Source organism: Apteryx rowi, unplaced genomic scaffold (genome assembly GCF_003343035.1).
Source record: "Apteryx rowi isolate R43461 unplaced genomic scaffold, aptRow1 scaffold_5, whole genome shotgun sequence".
In the NCBI taxonomy this organism is placed as follows: Eukaryota; Metazoa; Chordata; class Aves; order Apterygiformes; family Apterygidae; genus Apteryx; species Apteryx rowi.
This window is the reverse complement of record NW_020450760.1, coordinates 7,331,032-7,344,716: the sequence shown is the minus strand read 5'-3', so window position 1 is coordinate 7,344,716 and position 13,685 is coordinate 7,331,032. Positions and strand designations below refer to the sequence as shown.

At 41.9% G+C, this 13,685-nt stretch overlaps 1 protein-coding gene across 1 annotated transcript in view; it reads left to right on the top strand.

The window, feature by feature from the left end:
* Positions 1 to 13,685, top strand: part of LOC112972648 (ras and Rab interactor 3-like) — a 178,850-nt gene that overhangs the window by 141,201 nt on the left and 23,964 nt on the right. The window contains exons 23-25 of the mRNA XM_026079456.1: positions 3,400 to 3,620; positions 7,430 to 7,546; positions 11,373 to 11,464. Coding sequence (XP_025935241.1) covers positions 3,400 to 3,620; positions 7,430 to 7,546; positions 11,373 to 11,464 — 430 coding nt within the window. The remainder of the gene's footprint in view (positions 1 to 3,399; positions 3,621 to 7,429; positions 7,547 to 11,372; positions 11,465 to 13,685) is intronic.

Below are 13,685 nucleotides of genomic sequence, written 5' to 3'. Positions count from 1 at the left end.
TTGATATTTACATTATGCTTTAAACCATCAGGATTGTGGGAGAAACCTGCTGGAAAGAAGCCCTCATAGTCTTGTTCACATTATTCTAATCCTCACTTTTTTTTTTTCCTTATTTTTCACCCCCAGGAGGAATAATGTAAAATGTATGTTTAGTTAGAGCAAGAGACTATGCATGCTATTCTAGGATAATACTGTCTTACACTAGTCAGCATGCTACCTTGAACATAACCCCAAAACAGCTGGTTTTAAAACAGTTACTAAATCAGCACCCATAATACCAGTGGCCTTGTCTCAGTGACCAAACTGGAACAAACTATATGTAATTTTTGCCCTTGGACAGTGTTTGTTCTTTGAAGTTCTTAAAGAGATTAATAAACAAGAATTTAGGCTTATAAATGAGGTAAATAAGATACTGCTCGAAGTAAACTGAGGGAAGTAAGCTCATGCTTTAAGCTTTGACTAGGTCCCTCAAAGTCACTGAGAATGCAATCTGTATTACTCAATAGTTTAATCAGAGGACCTTCTTTCGCCTGGCTGGCAGTTAGGCAGGACCCAAGCTCTGTAATGTAAAAGTATCACATTTTCCTCTTTTGGCTGCCCTACTGACCTCTGCCATTTCAGAGTGGGTTTGTCTCCTTCATCACTCACCTTTGGAAAGTTTGGTCTTTTACCCTTCTTCCTGGAAGTCTCTCACGCAGAGTGTGGTTTGGGGTACCCGATGACTTCCCTTAAACTTTTCTGAAAACTTCCTTTTTCTATATGATTACCTCAACTCTATAGTATTTCATGACGTACCTCAGACTCAGAGAAACAAACTTTTCTGAAAAGTAAATGGAAAAAATTGGAACGTAATAAAAAACACAAATCAGAACATACATTTTTCCACATATGGATTGATTCTCAGAATTATCTATACAGCCTGAAAATTATTTCTAAGAAATAAAGTCCCAGAATATAAAATAATAGCATCCTTTCCTGTTACACAATGCACAGGGGAGACCTTTTATATGTCTGAAGGCCTGGTTTACCTTACAAAGTTTTACCGAGAAATTTGCCTTCTGAGAGCAACTTGCATATATCTATATCCAGTTTGTCCTGTCAGCTGCAGCCCTGGGCCCTGACAAGTTGAATCGCCATGGTGGGCAATACAAATTTTGTACTGCCATTGTAATGTTTGGGTAGATCCTGAATTACCTGTGGAAATATTGCACCTCCAGCAATGATCTCACAATGCTCAACTGCTTGCAGTGGGACCACTCTGATCAAATGAATTCCCTATTCCCCTTGATGCCCTTGGAAGCCCCCTCACTCCTCAGCACTTCGGAAAGGTCACATTTCCCTCTATGCTCTGCTGAGGGAACAAGAATACAGACCTGTGCAAGGCTACATCTAAAACTCCAGATAAACCTCATGTTGCCATCAGGTCCTGGAAAGAAGTCCTGGACTTTCTCAGGCTGTGGCTGAAGAAACAGTGCAAACCAGTTATGGAATTTCCATTGGATATAAGAAGTTTATTTGAACACTACAAAGGAAATAAAGACTGAGGATCCAACAAGAAAGGCAAGTATCTTTGAAACTTAACAGTCATTCACTAAACCATGCTCGTCTCTTAACCCCTGAAATGAATGGCAGTACCTGTGGCCCTGCTAGGACTGTTCACATGGATACCTGTAAGGAAAACACTGAGGAGCTGTGATACATTTCTTTTGATACCAGCATTAGCTGCGGTTGAAGCATCCTTGAAAGCCACCCTCTCAACCCCTGCTGTAATGCTAATCACAACAAGGAGGAAACAGAACAGTGAAATGACTATAATACATTTCTGCTCAAGCGTCAGAGGCAATGCGACAAGGCAACTGAAGGAGCTTATGCTGAACTAAAGGCATAAAATGTAAGTGTACGCAAAAGTACTACCCAGGTGCTTGGGTGAATGTGGATGAGCCAAGGTACAACAGATTGTCCAACATCCCTGTAGCTGTTAGATTTGGGATGGTTCCTTTTTCTTAGCACTAGGGTATGCACATAGGGAAACAGTGCACTTTGCAAAGTATCCCTTCCACTCAACCCCAGTGAAATAAGACTGTGAAGGCCTATACCTTTGTTTTTAATTGCATATTCATAATTTATTTCTGTACAATACAGTTATATTTCATGAAAAAAACATAATTTAAAAATAGATTTCTCTTATGCTTTAGACCCAAGCTCATTAACACTTTAGCACTTCCATAATTCATTAGTTTCAATTTCCAAGGCACTGCCACCAGCAGTGATTTTTTTCATCGTGGCCAAAGAGATTAAACTCTGTAGGAAACCATAAAATCAAAATCCTGTGAGAAAGCACAAGCTGGATGCACAACAGAAGATGCTGACAGAAGCCCAAAATAGGGACATTCAGTCCTTGATGAGGGAAACAACAGAAATAACTGACAGCTTCATGAAAAAGGCACTAGGAAAGACAAGAAAGACAAAAAGACCTGGGTTGCCCAAGACAATATTGAACTATGCAACCAAAAAGGAAACTACAGCTTAGACATCAAATGGGAGAAGAAGCAGATGATTACAGAAAAAATAAAAAGGCCTTTAGACAAGAAAACAGATAAAGACTGACAGTGTTTTACAAGCAAACAACACTGGAAGGTCATACAATACCACTGAGAAAGTGATCAAGAAATAATACATGAAACAATGTCAGGGACAGATTCTAGGAACTTTCAAACAGACCTCTTGCAGAAAGACAGCATGAACACCATGAGTACTTCTTACCAGCATAGTCTAAATTTCCCTCTATCCAGCTAAAGCTCCTTCTCTTAATATCAGCACCAGACTAGTACATGAATAAGAGCCAGAAGGAGACTTGCCCATTCTCAGAGACCTGAAGAAATAATGTGGAGAAACTGCATCATGCCCTCACACATCTCAGTAAAGCATGACAGGCTGGACAAGCACAGTGTGTCACGACAAAAGCAATAGTCTCAGCACCAAGATTACAGTAATTGTTGCAGTCCTCTGTAACAATACACAGGGCTTGTTTCCTAGAGGTGGGAAGTTGCTAACAGGGCCCATGCAACAGCTCCCGCCACCAGCTGTGTTCAGGCCTTCCCTTGCAGGCGTAGGGACATTAGCATCTGGAAATAGGAAAGCTGGAAAACTCTGCCTTGGAGTGATCCCATGTTCATAGGCACTAAAGGACTGAAAGTAGCAGAACAACGTTATTTACTGGCAAAGATCAGTGCAAGCAAGGTCATGACAACTGTGGTGTCAAGCAAGAGACCTACATCAAAGGAGGGAAATACCAATGAGAGGCCTAGTTAGGAGACTGTGGCGTTATAATCACAAAATCTTGAAATAGAAATGAAAAAGTGGAATCACTCCCATGATAACAAATCTCACTGTTTGCAGGAATCTGGAAAGATAAGAGCATCTCGAGCAAATCCAAGCAGGATTTCTGAGGATGGTTGCATTCTCAGTAGTCCTGTGTCAACACGACTGCAGCAGAATGAGGAATTCATGTCTTTGAATTCAGATGTCTCTGAAGGTTTACACATATCAAAAACAGTGAACAGGACTAACAGCTCCATTAGAGGAGAAGAAGCTGCAGTAATTGGGTCCCATGAGCACTTGTAAGCAGTAAGAAGATGGAAACTGGGGTGGTTTGTCCATGTGACCAGAACAACAGGGCTAGCAAACAATTCTGTAGGGAAAAATCAAAGAGGAAAGGAAAGCAGAACACCCAGAGACAGTCTGACTCAAAAACATCAGCATCTGGATGGAGAGATCTTGGGGAGCTCTGAAGAACAAAAGAAACTGCAAGACAGATTCCAGTCCATGCCTCAAGATGACACTCTTCAGAGCCTGTTGGTACTGTAAAAGGAAAGATGAAACATTCATAAATATGTATAACCGTTCATAACCTGGCCATGTCCTGTTCACTCAGTGAGTAACACAAGGACACAAAACAGAGCACTGCCAGTAGTGAACCACTAGCATGTGTTACTAATGATTCCATCACCCATATAATTTTTTCGATTAATTCTGATACGTTTCAGACTGCTCAAAATTGGCCAATGATCTTCCTATTTTGCCCTTTATTTCCTGAAGGTGACATTTTTTTCTGTGGGTTTCTAAATAGTAGGTAAAACAACATGCAATGGCAACATGTCTGGCTCACAGAACCTGGTGTATTTTTGCAATTACTTTTGATCATATTTTTGTTACCCTGCCCCTCCTCTGGCGAGAGGTAAAGCTCTCCTTGCTCTTCAGGTGCCCTGCGTGTAGTTTCATGAGCCAGAGAAGGCAGATTTTTTCTCTGCAGTTTTCAGCAGGATTACACCATACTGGCAGAAAAGTGCCTGCTTGCAGCTTTTCCAAAAGTTATGAATTCCTAAACATGTCAGCATCATGACACTTTCCTGACCAGCAATGCTCATGTCAGTGAAATGTCTCCAGCTACCCGCAACACGTCCACAGACAGAGAAAAACATCTATTCYTGACTGTGTTCTCAGAGCGAGTTGCCTTAAGGGGAATAATGGCACTGGAGGAGGGATACTTTATCCCCAACAGACAGCAAAGCCCTTCTAGCTGTACAAACGTGCTATTTTATGCATCTTTTCAAGAAGCAGAAACATGCTGTAGGACCCACTTAATGGTCTCCACAAGCAAATGACAACTGTTCCCGCAAGAGATTTTTCCCACGCAGAACTCATGACCCACCACCCGACAGCAAAACAGACAAGGAGTGCTACTTACCAGCAATGCCTGCTGGCAGTCAGACAGCAGAGAGATGAGAAAAAAACAGGTTAAGGAAGAAGTCCTATAGTTCCTCCCAAGGAAGCCCTTTCCTGCAACGGATACTTTCCCTCTGGACACTGTGCTGGGAGCAGTCTGAAGTGGCCCCTGGCAGCCCTGGGGCCACTGCTGCCAGCATAGGCTACTGCGGGGAAACAGGCTGAGAGTCAGGCCCTTCGATGATTTGAGCCTGTCTCTGTTCAGAACAAATGTGAGCAGAGTATTGGTTCTGATGGTGCCAGTACTTCGAGTAACTGTCTAAAGCAGTGTTCTTTTATTCTTACTTATTTGCAGACTACCCAAAAAATTCCCAGCAGAGCTGTGGATCTCTGTACAATGAATTCCAGCCTACTGACAAATATACTTGATTTTCTTTGTTTTATGACCTCTCAGAGTAGGCCATAGAAAGTCAAATTTCCATATACCACTTGTTGAAAACAACCGTCTTTAAGCTCAGACAGTTTGTCTACCTAGACTGCTTTAGCTGTRTAATTCCTGGTGATTTGTGATGTTTTATGCCATTTATTTGAGAGGAGGAGTAACTATATGGTTACAAAGCACTTCTATGTTGATATCCTTCTCCTGACACTGAGAGGCTTGGACTAATACTACTCTTTTGATTAAAATTAAGGCTCCCAAATGATTAAGTTATCCTGGCACAGAAACAATCATTAGGGCAAATCCAAGGGATCTGCTCATGTCTGTAAACATTTACAGGTGCAGCATACTTCTCACTTACACCTGCAACTTGGGATGCCAAACTGAGACATGTGGTTCTTAACAGAAGAGAGTCCTTAAAACCGCCATCTGCACAAAGGGCTTTATTTAATTGCTGGATTTTCATGTGAGTTCAGAGACGCTTGGGTTTTGGTTAATTTTCTGGAACAGCACTGTTTTTTGTCTTTATTTTTGTTTCCTGTGTCAGAGCTGCAAAACAGATGGATTTCAAACTATAGAAATTGTTCTTGGTAGATCTGTAATGAAAATCCCTGACTGAAACATGATTCTTATTACAGAAAAAGAAAGGCTCGCTAGACTTTTTTTTTTTCCCTACTTCTGGGAGAACTGCAAGAGAAAGGGATTGTTTTGCTCAAAGTATGTTTAAATTCCACATTGAAGTATGATATCAAAGTGCATGCTGAGGTTGATCTGTTCACGTTGATCCAACAAAAATTGATGTTAAGTATGACTCATGAGAATTACACAGTCTTTGCAACTTTTAAAAAGCCTGCATTGGTATATTCAGCTCAAAATAGCAAACTGCAGGGCCTAGGCTAGGAGAAAGGGAGAAGTAAAAGGAGGAAATGCCTTGTTTGGGGAATGAATCGTGAAGTCGAACAAAGAAACAACACTTGAGCATTTCCTTCCACTGGGATTCTCTATTTGTGAGAAGACAAGAACCAGTGTTATTTTACCCGCTCGTGAATGGAGTTGGGGGAGGTGAGTGCTAGGCAAATGTCCCCCTCCTACAGATGATGAAGGCCCTACTTTGTTAGGGGAACTAATAGCAAGGCGGGCAAGGCAAAGTGCTGGAGACGATTCATAGGGCTGTGAATCATGGCAGACCAAGGAAGCTGATTCACGATAGCTGAGCTTGGTGTCYGCAGCTCTGAACTGCGACCTAGAAAAAAGAGCAAAGATGCAGAAGTGGCTACTGGCACCGTTCAGCAGGTCTGAGCTAGCGCTGCTCCCTGAGGACTCCCAGCAGTGCTCGTATGGCAGTAACAGCGTGGCTCTGCATTTCCCATTCTCTACCACCAGCAAACAGGCATTTCTGAGAAACCACCACAGATTTCCTTGAATCCAACAGTCTCTGCTTGGGATTGTGTGTTGTATATGTACAGGCACAGAGGATTTGTGGGAATGTAGCATGTAGCTATTCAACAGATTTTCTTAGGCATCCAAGATGGACACTTATCTCCTGCAGATCCATCTCTTTCTCTCTGCCTTGGGTTACCGGTCAATGTTGTGAAATTTTCTTCACCAGCCAGTGAATTTTTTCTAGCTTAGCAGCCAAAAGCTCTGTGCTAAACCTGTGAGATTTGGGCTACACAATGCCATAGCATGCTGTTATAAAGGAGGTCATCTTACAGAACTTTGCAATGGTGGTGTAGATTGTATTTTCCCACTTAAAGAAAAGTGCTGCTACTATAAAACACAAAGGGAGGGAGAAGACAGGGAAGATGTGAATAGACTGTGCTCACACTGCCTGTGTGACCCGGGTCAGAGCCCCCACACATAGCAGTGAAACAGCAATTGCTCTTTTTTATTTCAAAGTGCTTTGTCCATTCAGACCAAAACAGATTCCAGCACGAAGAGTCACAAGGACAGCTCCATATATATTGCTGATCCTCACTTAGAGGTTGATGTGCTTGTAATGAACTGTTTGGCTGTGACCTCTTTTGTTTTATTTTCTTCCCATTGTTTCTATTACTGTCACAGCACTCTGACATCTTGAGCTAACTGTTCAGTAAGACAGGCTGAGGAGTCTTTTCTCTAGAGTTTCTATGAAGAATCTCTTTGTGTTGAGCCATCTGAAGCTAGTTCTTTAAGCCTCTTCATAATATTCCATGCAAAGACTGGAAAACCACAGAATACAAGATGTGTGAGCCAAACCCATCCACCTTTTTTTTTACCATACAGGTTAGAGAAAACAGTTGCTGACTACTACTTTTGTTTTTCATCAGTTCTCTACCTGGAAGGATCTGTCCTGGTGTTTGAGGATGTCTTCAAACTCGTTGCCTTCTACTGCGTCAGTAGGTGAGTTGGATTCATTGCTTCCGTGGCAGGATTACTTCATTCATAGGGTAGCTCTCCCCTCTGACCTGCCTTTTCCCTGAAGTGTGCTGGTGCTTGTACGACTGAACCAAAGATGTGTAGAGTGAAAAACAATAACCAGTGTGGAGCTGCTCTGAAACAAAATCTTTCTGTATTGCACCTCGTTTAAGTACATACAGAGCCACAGGTTTGCAAGGGATCTTTCCCTTTCCTTTAGGATATAACTTCCAAGTGGGGATTAAGGGCCAGACTCTGCTTTCAGAATAGTGTCACTGATGTTTCAAGGAAATGAAGGTTTAAACTAGTAGCGCTAAGAGAAACAGAAGGCGCTATGAGAGCAGAGATTCTTCCTTCTATTCTTTAAAACAAAGGAAAAGGTGTGGGGAAGGTGGGAGAAAAAAAATACAGCTTTGTGACTGAATTAGAAATGGGATCAATGCACAATGACAGGGCCACAGATGTCGAATCCAGACCTCCTCCAGTTAAGAAAGCTGGATTCCAGTTCAGACCTTTACAGAGAACTGTCCATACAAAGGATTCATGTATGGTTTTGAAACAAGATCCAAAATTTCCCAGTCCTGGGAGGGAAAGGTTTAGACACCCAATGTTCATTGCTAAGGAGTATGAGTTTTATAGTACTGTCCCAAATGCTACACCTTGTACTGCTTGAGCTACAAAGGGATTTGGGATGGTGTGACTCCCAAGGGCTCATGCAGACTTGTTTCAGCCTTTGTTTGTGGGCTTTCACCACTCCAGAGTCTCATTTTGTGCTTCCTGGTTGGTTCAAACTCATAATATAATTTAGTCCAAACAATGCAAATATATAGTTATTCCACAGTACCCAATCACAGCGCAGCCCCAGGTGTTTCCTATGGTTTCCTCTAACCTCAGGTGAGGCTTGCCAGATCAGCAGGCTTTGCTGGTATTTCAGATGTTTGTTGCAACGATGGAGCCAGACCACGCAGTGTCTGTTCAGGTATAGCAGAGCCACAGCTGTCCCTGAGATCAGTGGAAGCTTTGGCTGAGGGCTGTAGGACTGCATCCACACAGGACTGGAACTACCAGGGCATGGAGTTGAAACGTTTCTGGATTAACCGTCTCTTACAAAAAGCACCTTTAAGCATCCACACACACCTGGCAGTGACTTAGCAAAGCTGATAGCAGACTGTTGATTGCTGGAAATTCAGAGCACTATCTGAATAGTCACCTCTTCTGATTGGGGGAGTCTATCAAAGGAGAGAAGTCCTGAAATAATTTCTATTCTTTAGCTAAAAATTACAAACAAAATAAAGTGGTAAAGAACAGACCTTGTGTGTTTGCTCAGTGCAGAAATTCCAAATAYGGTTGGCACAGAGATGGGAAAGACCTGTTAGGTCATCCTCATTAGAGCAAAGTTTGTTCACCCACTGATGAATCCCCCCATGGAATTAAACCTGTGTATCTACACTCGTCTTTATGCATTTGTGTCATGCACACTGCAGTGATACCACACAACCTACTTATGCCACCCATGCTTTAGCAGGCCTGATTTTGAGTTGGGTATAAACTCTTGGTGTTCCCTGGATAAACTTAGATGATTCTTGAAGTGGTTATTTCCATTTAAGAGAGGAAAGCAGATTCAGGATATGTTTACAAGGTAGTCATGTTAGTGACTTGTTTAGCTCACACAGCAGGAACAGTCTATCTATAGTATGATACAGTGAGCTGCAGTTTACCTAGCCAGATATTCCCACTAATTTGGGGACCGATTCTGCAGCCAACTGAGTTCAATGCTTCTGGGCTTGGACTCCTACCCATACCCAAGAGAGGCATCCAGATGCAAATAGACCCTATGGAATGGGTGTAAATTACCTTTACGGYTACATAAAAGATTTTTGTTTTACCAAAGCAGCATAAAAGATCCAAAATGCAAAACAAGAATTGGGGATTTCTAGTCAAATGGTTTGTGGCAGGGAAAAGTCTGCTCATTTCTGCTTTCCTGCAGAGAGGATCGTGGTTTAAGAATGAGTCTCAGAAAAAAGAAAAGCTTTTCTATTAGTTCCTGTTCTAAACATTGCTTCTGGGTATCAAATATAAATCAGAAGGTTCAGATGATTTCTTAGTTTGCTGTCAAAAGATAAGGCAAATAGGGAATAAAATTTCTGACAGAAATTAGGTAATAAAAAGGCTGCTTAGGCACTGGCCTGCCATTTTCTGGCAGCTTGTAAAAGCTCTCCATGACGATGATTTGAGAGGCCTGTGCTCAGGGCTCTAGTAAACAGTCGTCTGTAAATAACTGGAAACAGTTTATCATGGCTGACAGACTCTTCTCAAAAGAAAGTTTGACCTGTCCTAGCAAGGTGGCTAAATCACCTTGCATCACACAAATATCACCTGCAGGTAAACATGTGACTCAGTTACTTGCCTGCAACCTGCATGCCCGATGATTACAACCAGATTTTTTTCTGTTAGGGTAAATTCTTCATGTTTCCTGATTTTTAGATATATTTATCTAAAAAAAAAAAGAAAAGAAAGAAAGAAAAAGGCATATATGCACTTGTTATGCACTTGTGCATATAACAATAACAAACAAATAGAAAAAAGAAGGCCAGTGGGTGCCTCTTCCTCTTTTAAACCTGATGTTTGTCCATGAATCCTAAGGTCAAATCATCTTCTGAAAAATAATGTGACAACAGAGTGCTCAGTAATGCACAGAGAATCGGTGGAGTATATCGTACAGTCAGCAAAATATGTATCTGCTAATAAAGGGAAAATAGGCTCCCTACATCCATCTGTCAACAGACTGGTCCTCCTCAGGTCTGCAGTCACATGCATTTTTGGTATGTGTGCATAGCAGACACTGCCTGCTCACAAGGTCAGCTTTTTCTAAAATAATCTCCTGAGGCTCGCAGAACATTTTGTTAAACTTTTTAATATGTAAAACGACCCTGCACCATTCCTTGCTGCCTTTTAAAGACTATTACTGACTTTTCTTGTCCTTTCTAAAATGGGCATTGAGGTAGGAACAGGCTTAGCAAGTTATTATTGAACAACAAGCAAACAATAACCATTCTCAGCCAGCTCAAGAGTTCCCTGAAATGATTTGAGACTTAGGGTGTATTTTGGTGAAACCTAAGTAACATGCTCTGAGAAACCATCTTTTATCAATAACCATACAGCATCTTTCAAGAAACAAAGTAGTTAGAAGTCTGAGAAGAGAGGGATATGCTCATTTTCTCAGTGCTAAGCAGAACTTCATTGTTTGTCATTTTACCCAGAAGGTCTCTTCCCTAGAAAGTGTCTTGCCACCCTGCCTGTGTAACCCCACCACGTCTTGTTGTCTGCCCGTGCCTTATACTTACACTGGTTTTTAGAGGTGGGGAGAGGGGTAAAGAGAAAGAAAAAAGAGGACAAATCCCCTCCACACAAAAAAGAATGGCTTTTCTAATTATAATAATTACCATCTGCAATATCTCACTTTTCATGGGCAGGTATTTTGAACAGTTAGCCTCATGGCTTCCCCTGAGGTGGGAGACATTGCTGCTGTTTTTCACAGCAAAAAACAAAGGCAAAAGCCAGCAGAATGGCATGAAGCATCTTCACAGGTGCTGGTGATCTCTTGTGAAATGAAAGCAACCCAGGCCAGTACAATTTACATGACTCCTTACTGGCTGTAAGATCTTCCTTTGACAACATTCTGTGCTTTGCAGAACAGGCCTGAAGTTATGAGCAAATCCAATCACTAAAAAACAATGGTAAAATTTGGAGTTTCTAACAATTGGGGGGTTTCATTCTTTGGTTTGTTTTTTGGCTGTGTTTCTTTTTACAGGGATTTGCTGCCCTTCACCCTGAAGCTACCACAAGCAATAGTAGAAGCCAGTAGCTTTCAAGATCTTGAAATTGTCTCTAGTCTGGGGATAGGTAAGTCTTTCAAAGCAGCCAGTTTCACGGAGACTTACAAGGACTATGGTGCCTCAAAGACATAATGCAACTGGTGAACAGATGAACTGTTGTCTTCAGAATAGTTGAGGATGCCTAAATGCAGGAAATAAGATGCTTATTATCTTTATGTCTATGGAAGCACACTGGAGAAAAAGACTACATCACCCCTTTGGACATAAATCTCTACTTGGACTTCTCGGCAGGGTGTGACCTACAGTCTCACTATAAACTGGGGACAAATTACAACAACTGAAGTGTAGAACAGCCTTTCAGGATAGCTGACAGATATTCAAAGTAGTTGGCATCTGAGGTAAATGAAAAGAGGAAAACACCCAGACAGTTTTCCCCTCTGATGAGTGGGGAGAAATGATGATGGGAGTGTGATATTTTTGCAAGTGAATTCCTGTTGCAGGTTCTCTAGTTAGTAGAGAAGTGTGTAGTGTCCCAGCATGTTCTCTCATCTCAGCACATAAGATTACAAAAAAGAATGTTATTTTTAGTGACAAGGCCAAGCAAGCAAATTTTAGATCATATGTATAAAGTCACAGAGCTGGGAAATGCAGTTCTGTTAACTAAAGAAGGACTCCTTCCGTTTTCTTCCCTTTAAACACATTTCACTTTAGACAACTGTTAAACTTAGCAATCATCTCTCATGCTACTTTGCTTTTCAGTTTTTCCTCAGCTGTTGAAATCAGTCAAGCAAGGCTGAAAGCTAAAGTGTTAGCTCACTTAGAAATACTGAGTAGAGTACCTTGGGACTTTGGGGATCTATTTTTGAATCTTCTGCATCACACCTCCCAGAAGGGATGGGCAAACCCCAGTGGTTTCGGTTCAGCCAGCTTCATTGAATTTGACCAGCAGATTCTCCTCTAATGCTTTCAGCATCCCCTATTCTAAATAAATTTCAATATGTCAAAGCTTCCTTGAGTATGTGTACCCAAGCAGCAATTATTACTTAAAGAAAATTACTTTGGAACTTCAGATAACAAGTTGCAAACTTGTTATCAAGTTTATTATAACAAGTATAAATGTTTGGATTAAAATGTAAGAAGTATTTTATAATTCTCCCACCTTCTCTCTCTGGATGTCTAATCTGAGCCAGCTGTGGAGGTCCCGACTCAGACAACAGTCTCCAGCAGCTTCTAAAAGGAAGGATTAACTAAAGGACAAGCACCAAAGCAGTGTTGGTTGTAGTCTTCCTTCTTGCCTGTACACTGGTGGTCATAAAAGTGGTGATGCCTGGATGTGTGCACGCCATAGTACGCTGCATGCCAGGAAAGTTTCTGTCAACAGAAGGAATTCCATTGTGCACAGATTTCCTGGGAAGTGATCCTAACTTCTTGGAGTGCCACTGTGTCTCGGTAAAGTCAAACAGGATGAAGTAATGAGTGTTGCTGTTTTTTGCTTCCTGGAACAAAATCTAATGAGTACAAACAAAATGTGTCAGCCAATTTTGCACTCCCAAAGGAATCACAGAATCGCTGAGGTTGGAAGGGACCTCTGGAGATCATCTAGTCCAACCCCCCTGCTCAAGCAGGGTCACCTAGAGCACATTGCACAGGATCGCGTCCAGGCAGGTTTTGAATATCTCCAGAGAAGGAGACTCCACAACCTCTCTGGGCAACCTGTTCCAGTGCGCTGTCGCCCTCACAGTGAAAAAGTATTTCCTCACGTTCAGATGGAACTGTCTGTGTTTCAGTTTGTGCCCGTTGCCTCGCGTCCTATCACTGGGCACCACTGAAAAGAGTCTGGCTCCATCCTCTCGACATCCTCCCTTCAGAAACCTGGCATTGTTTGAAATTATAGTATATCAACTGTCATTTCTTTCAAAGTGATATGTATTCTTGGAGGGGTGGAAATAAGATGTCTACCTGCAAGCTGGACTGTTCTTTGAAGGATCTGGCTGTTTTATATAGTGTCAAAGAGGATATGGTGTAGACCCTCTAGTCCTGACTTGGCTGGTACAGGTCTCTTAGCAGAAGAATTAGCGTGGCCGTGGTGCACAGAAAGCATGTACCTTCACAGAAGTGTCAAAGCCTCAAAGAACTGATAACTCTTCCCTCCCAGAGTGTAAGTTAAGGGAAAGCCAGAGGACCAATTTGAGAACATCAAAATGCCCTTCCCACTGTACGAGACAGCGTGGCCTGGGCTGCAGTAGCCTCTGAGAAGCAGCTGTGCAGACCTTGGTAAGAGGCCACCA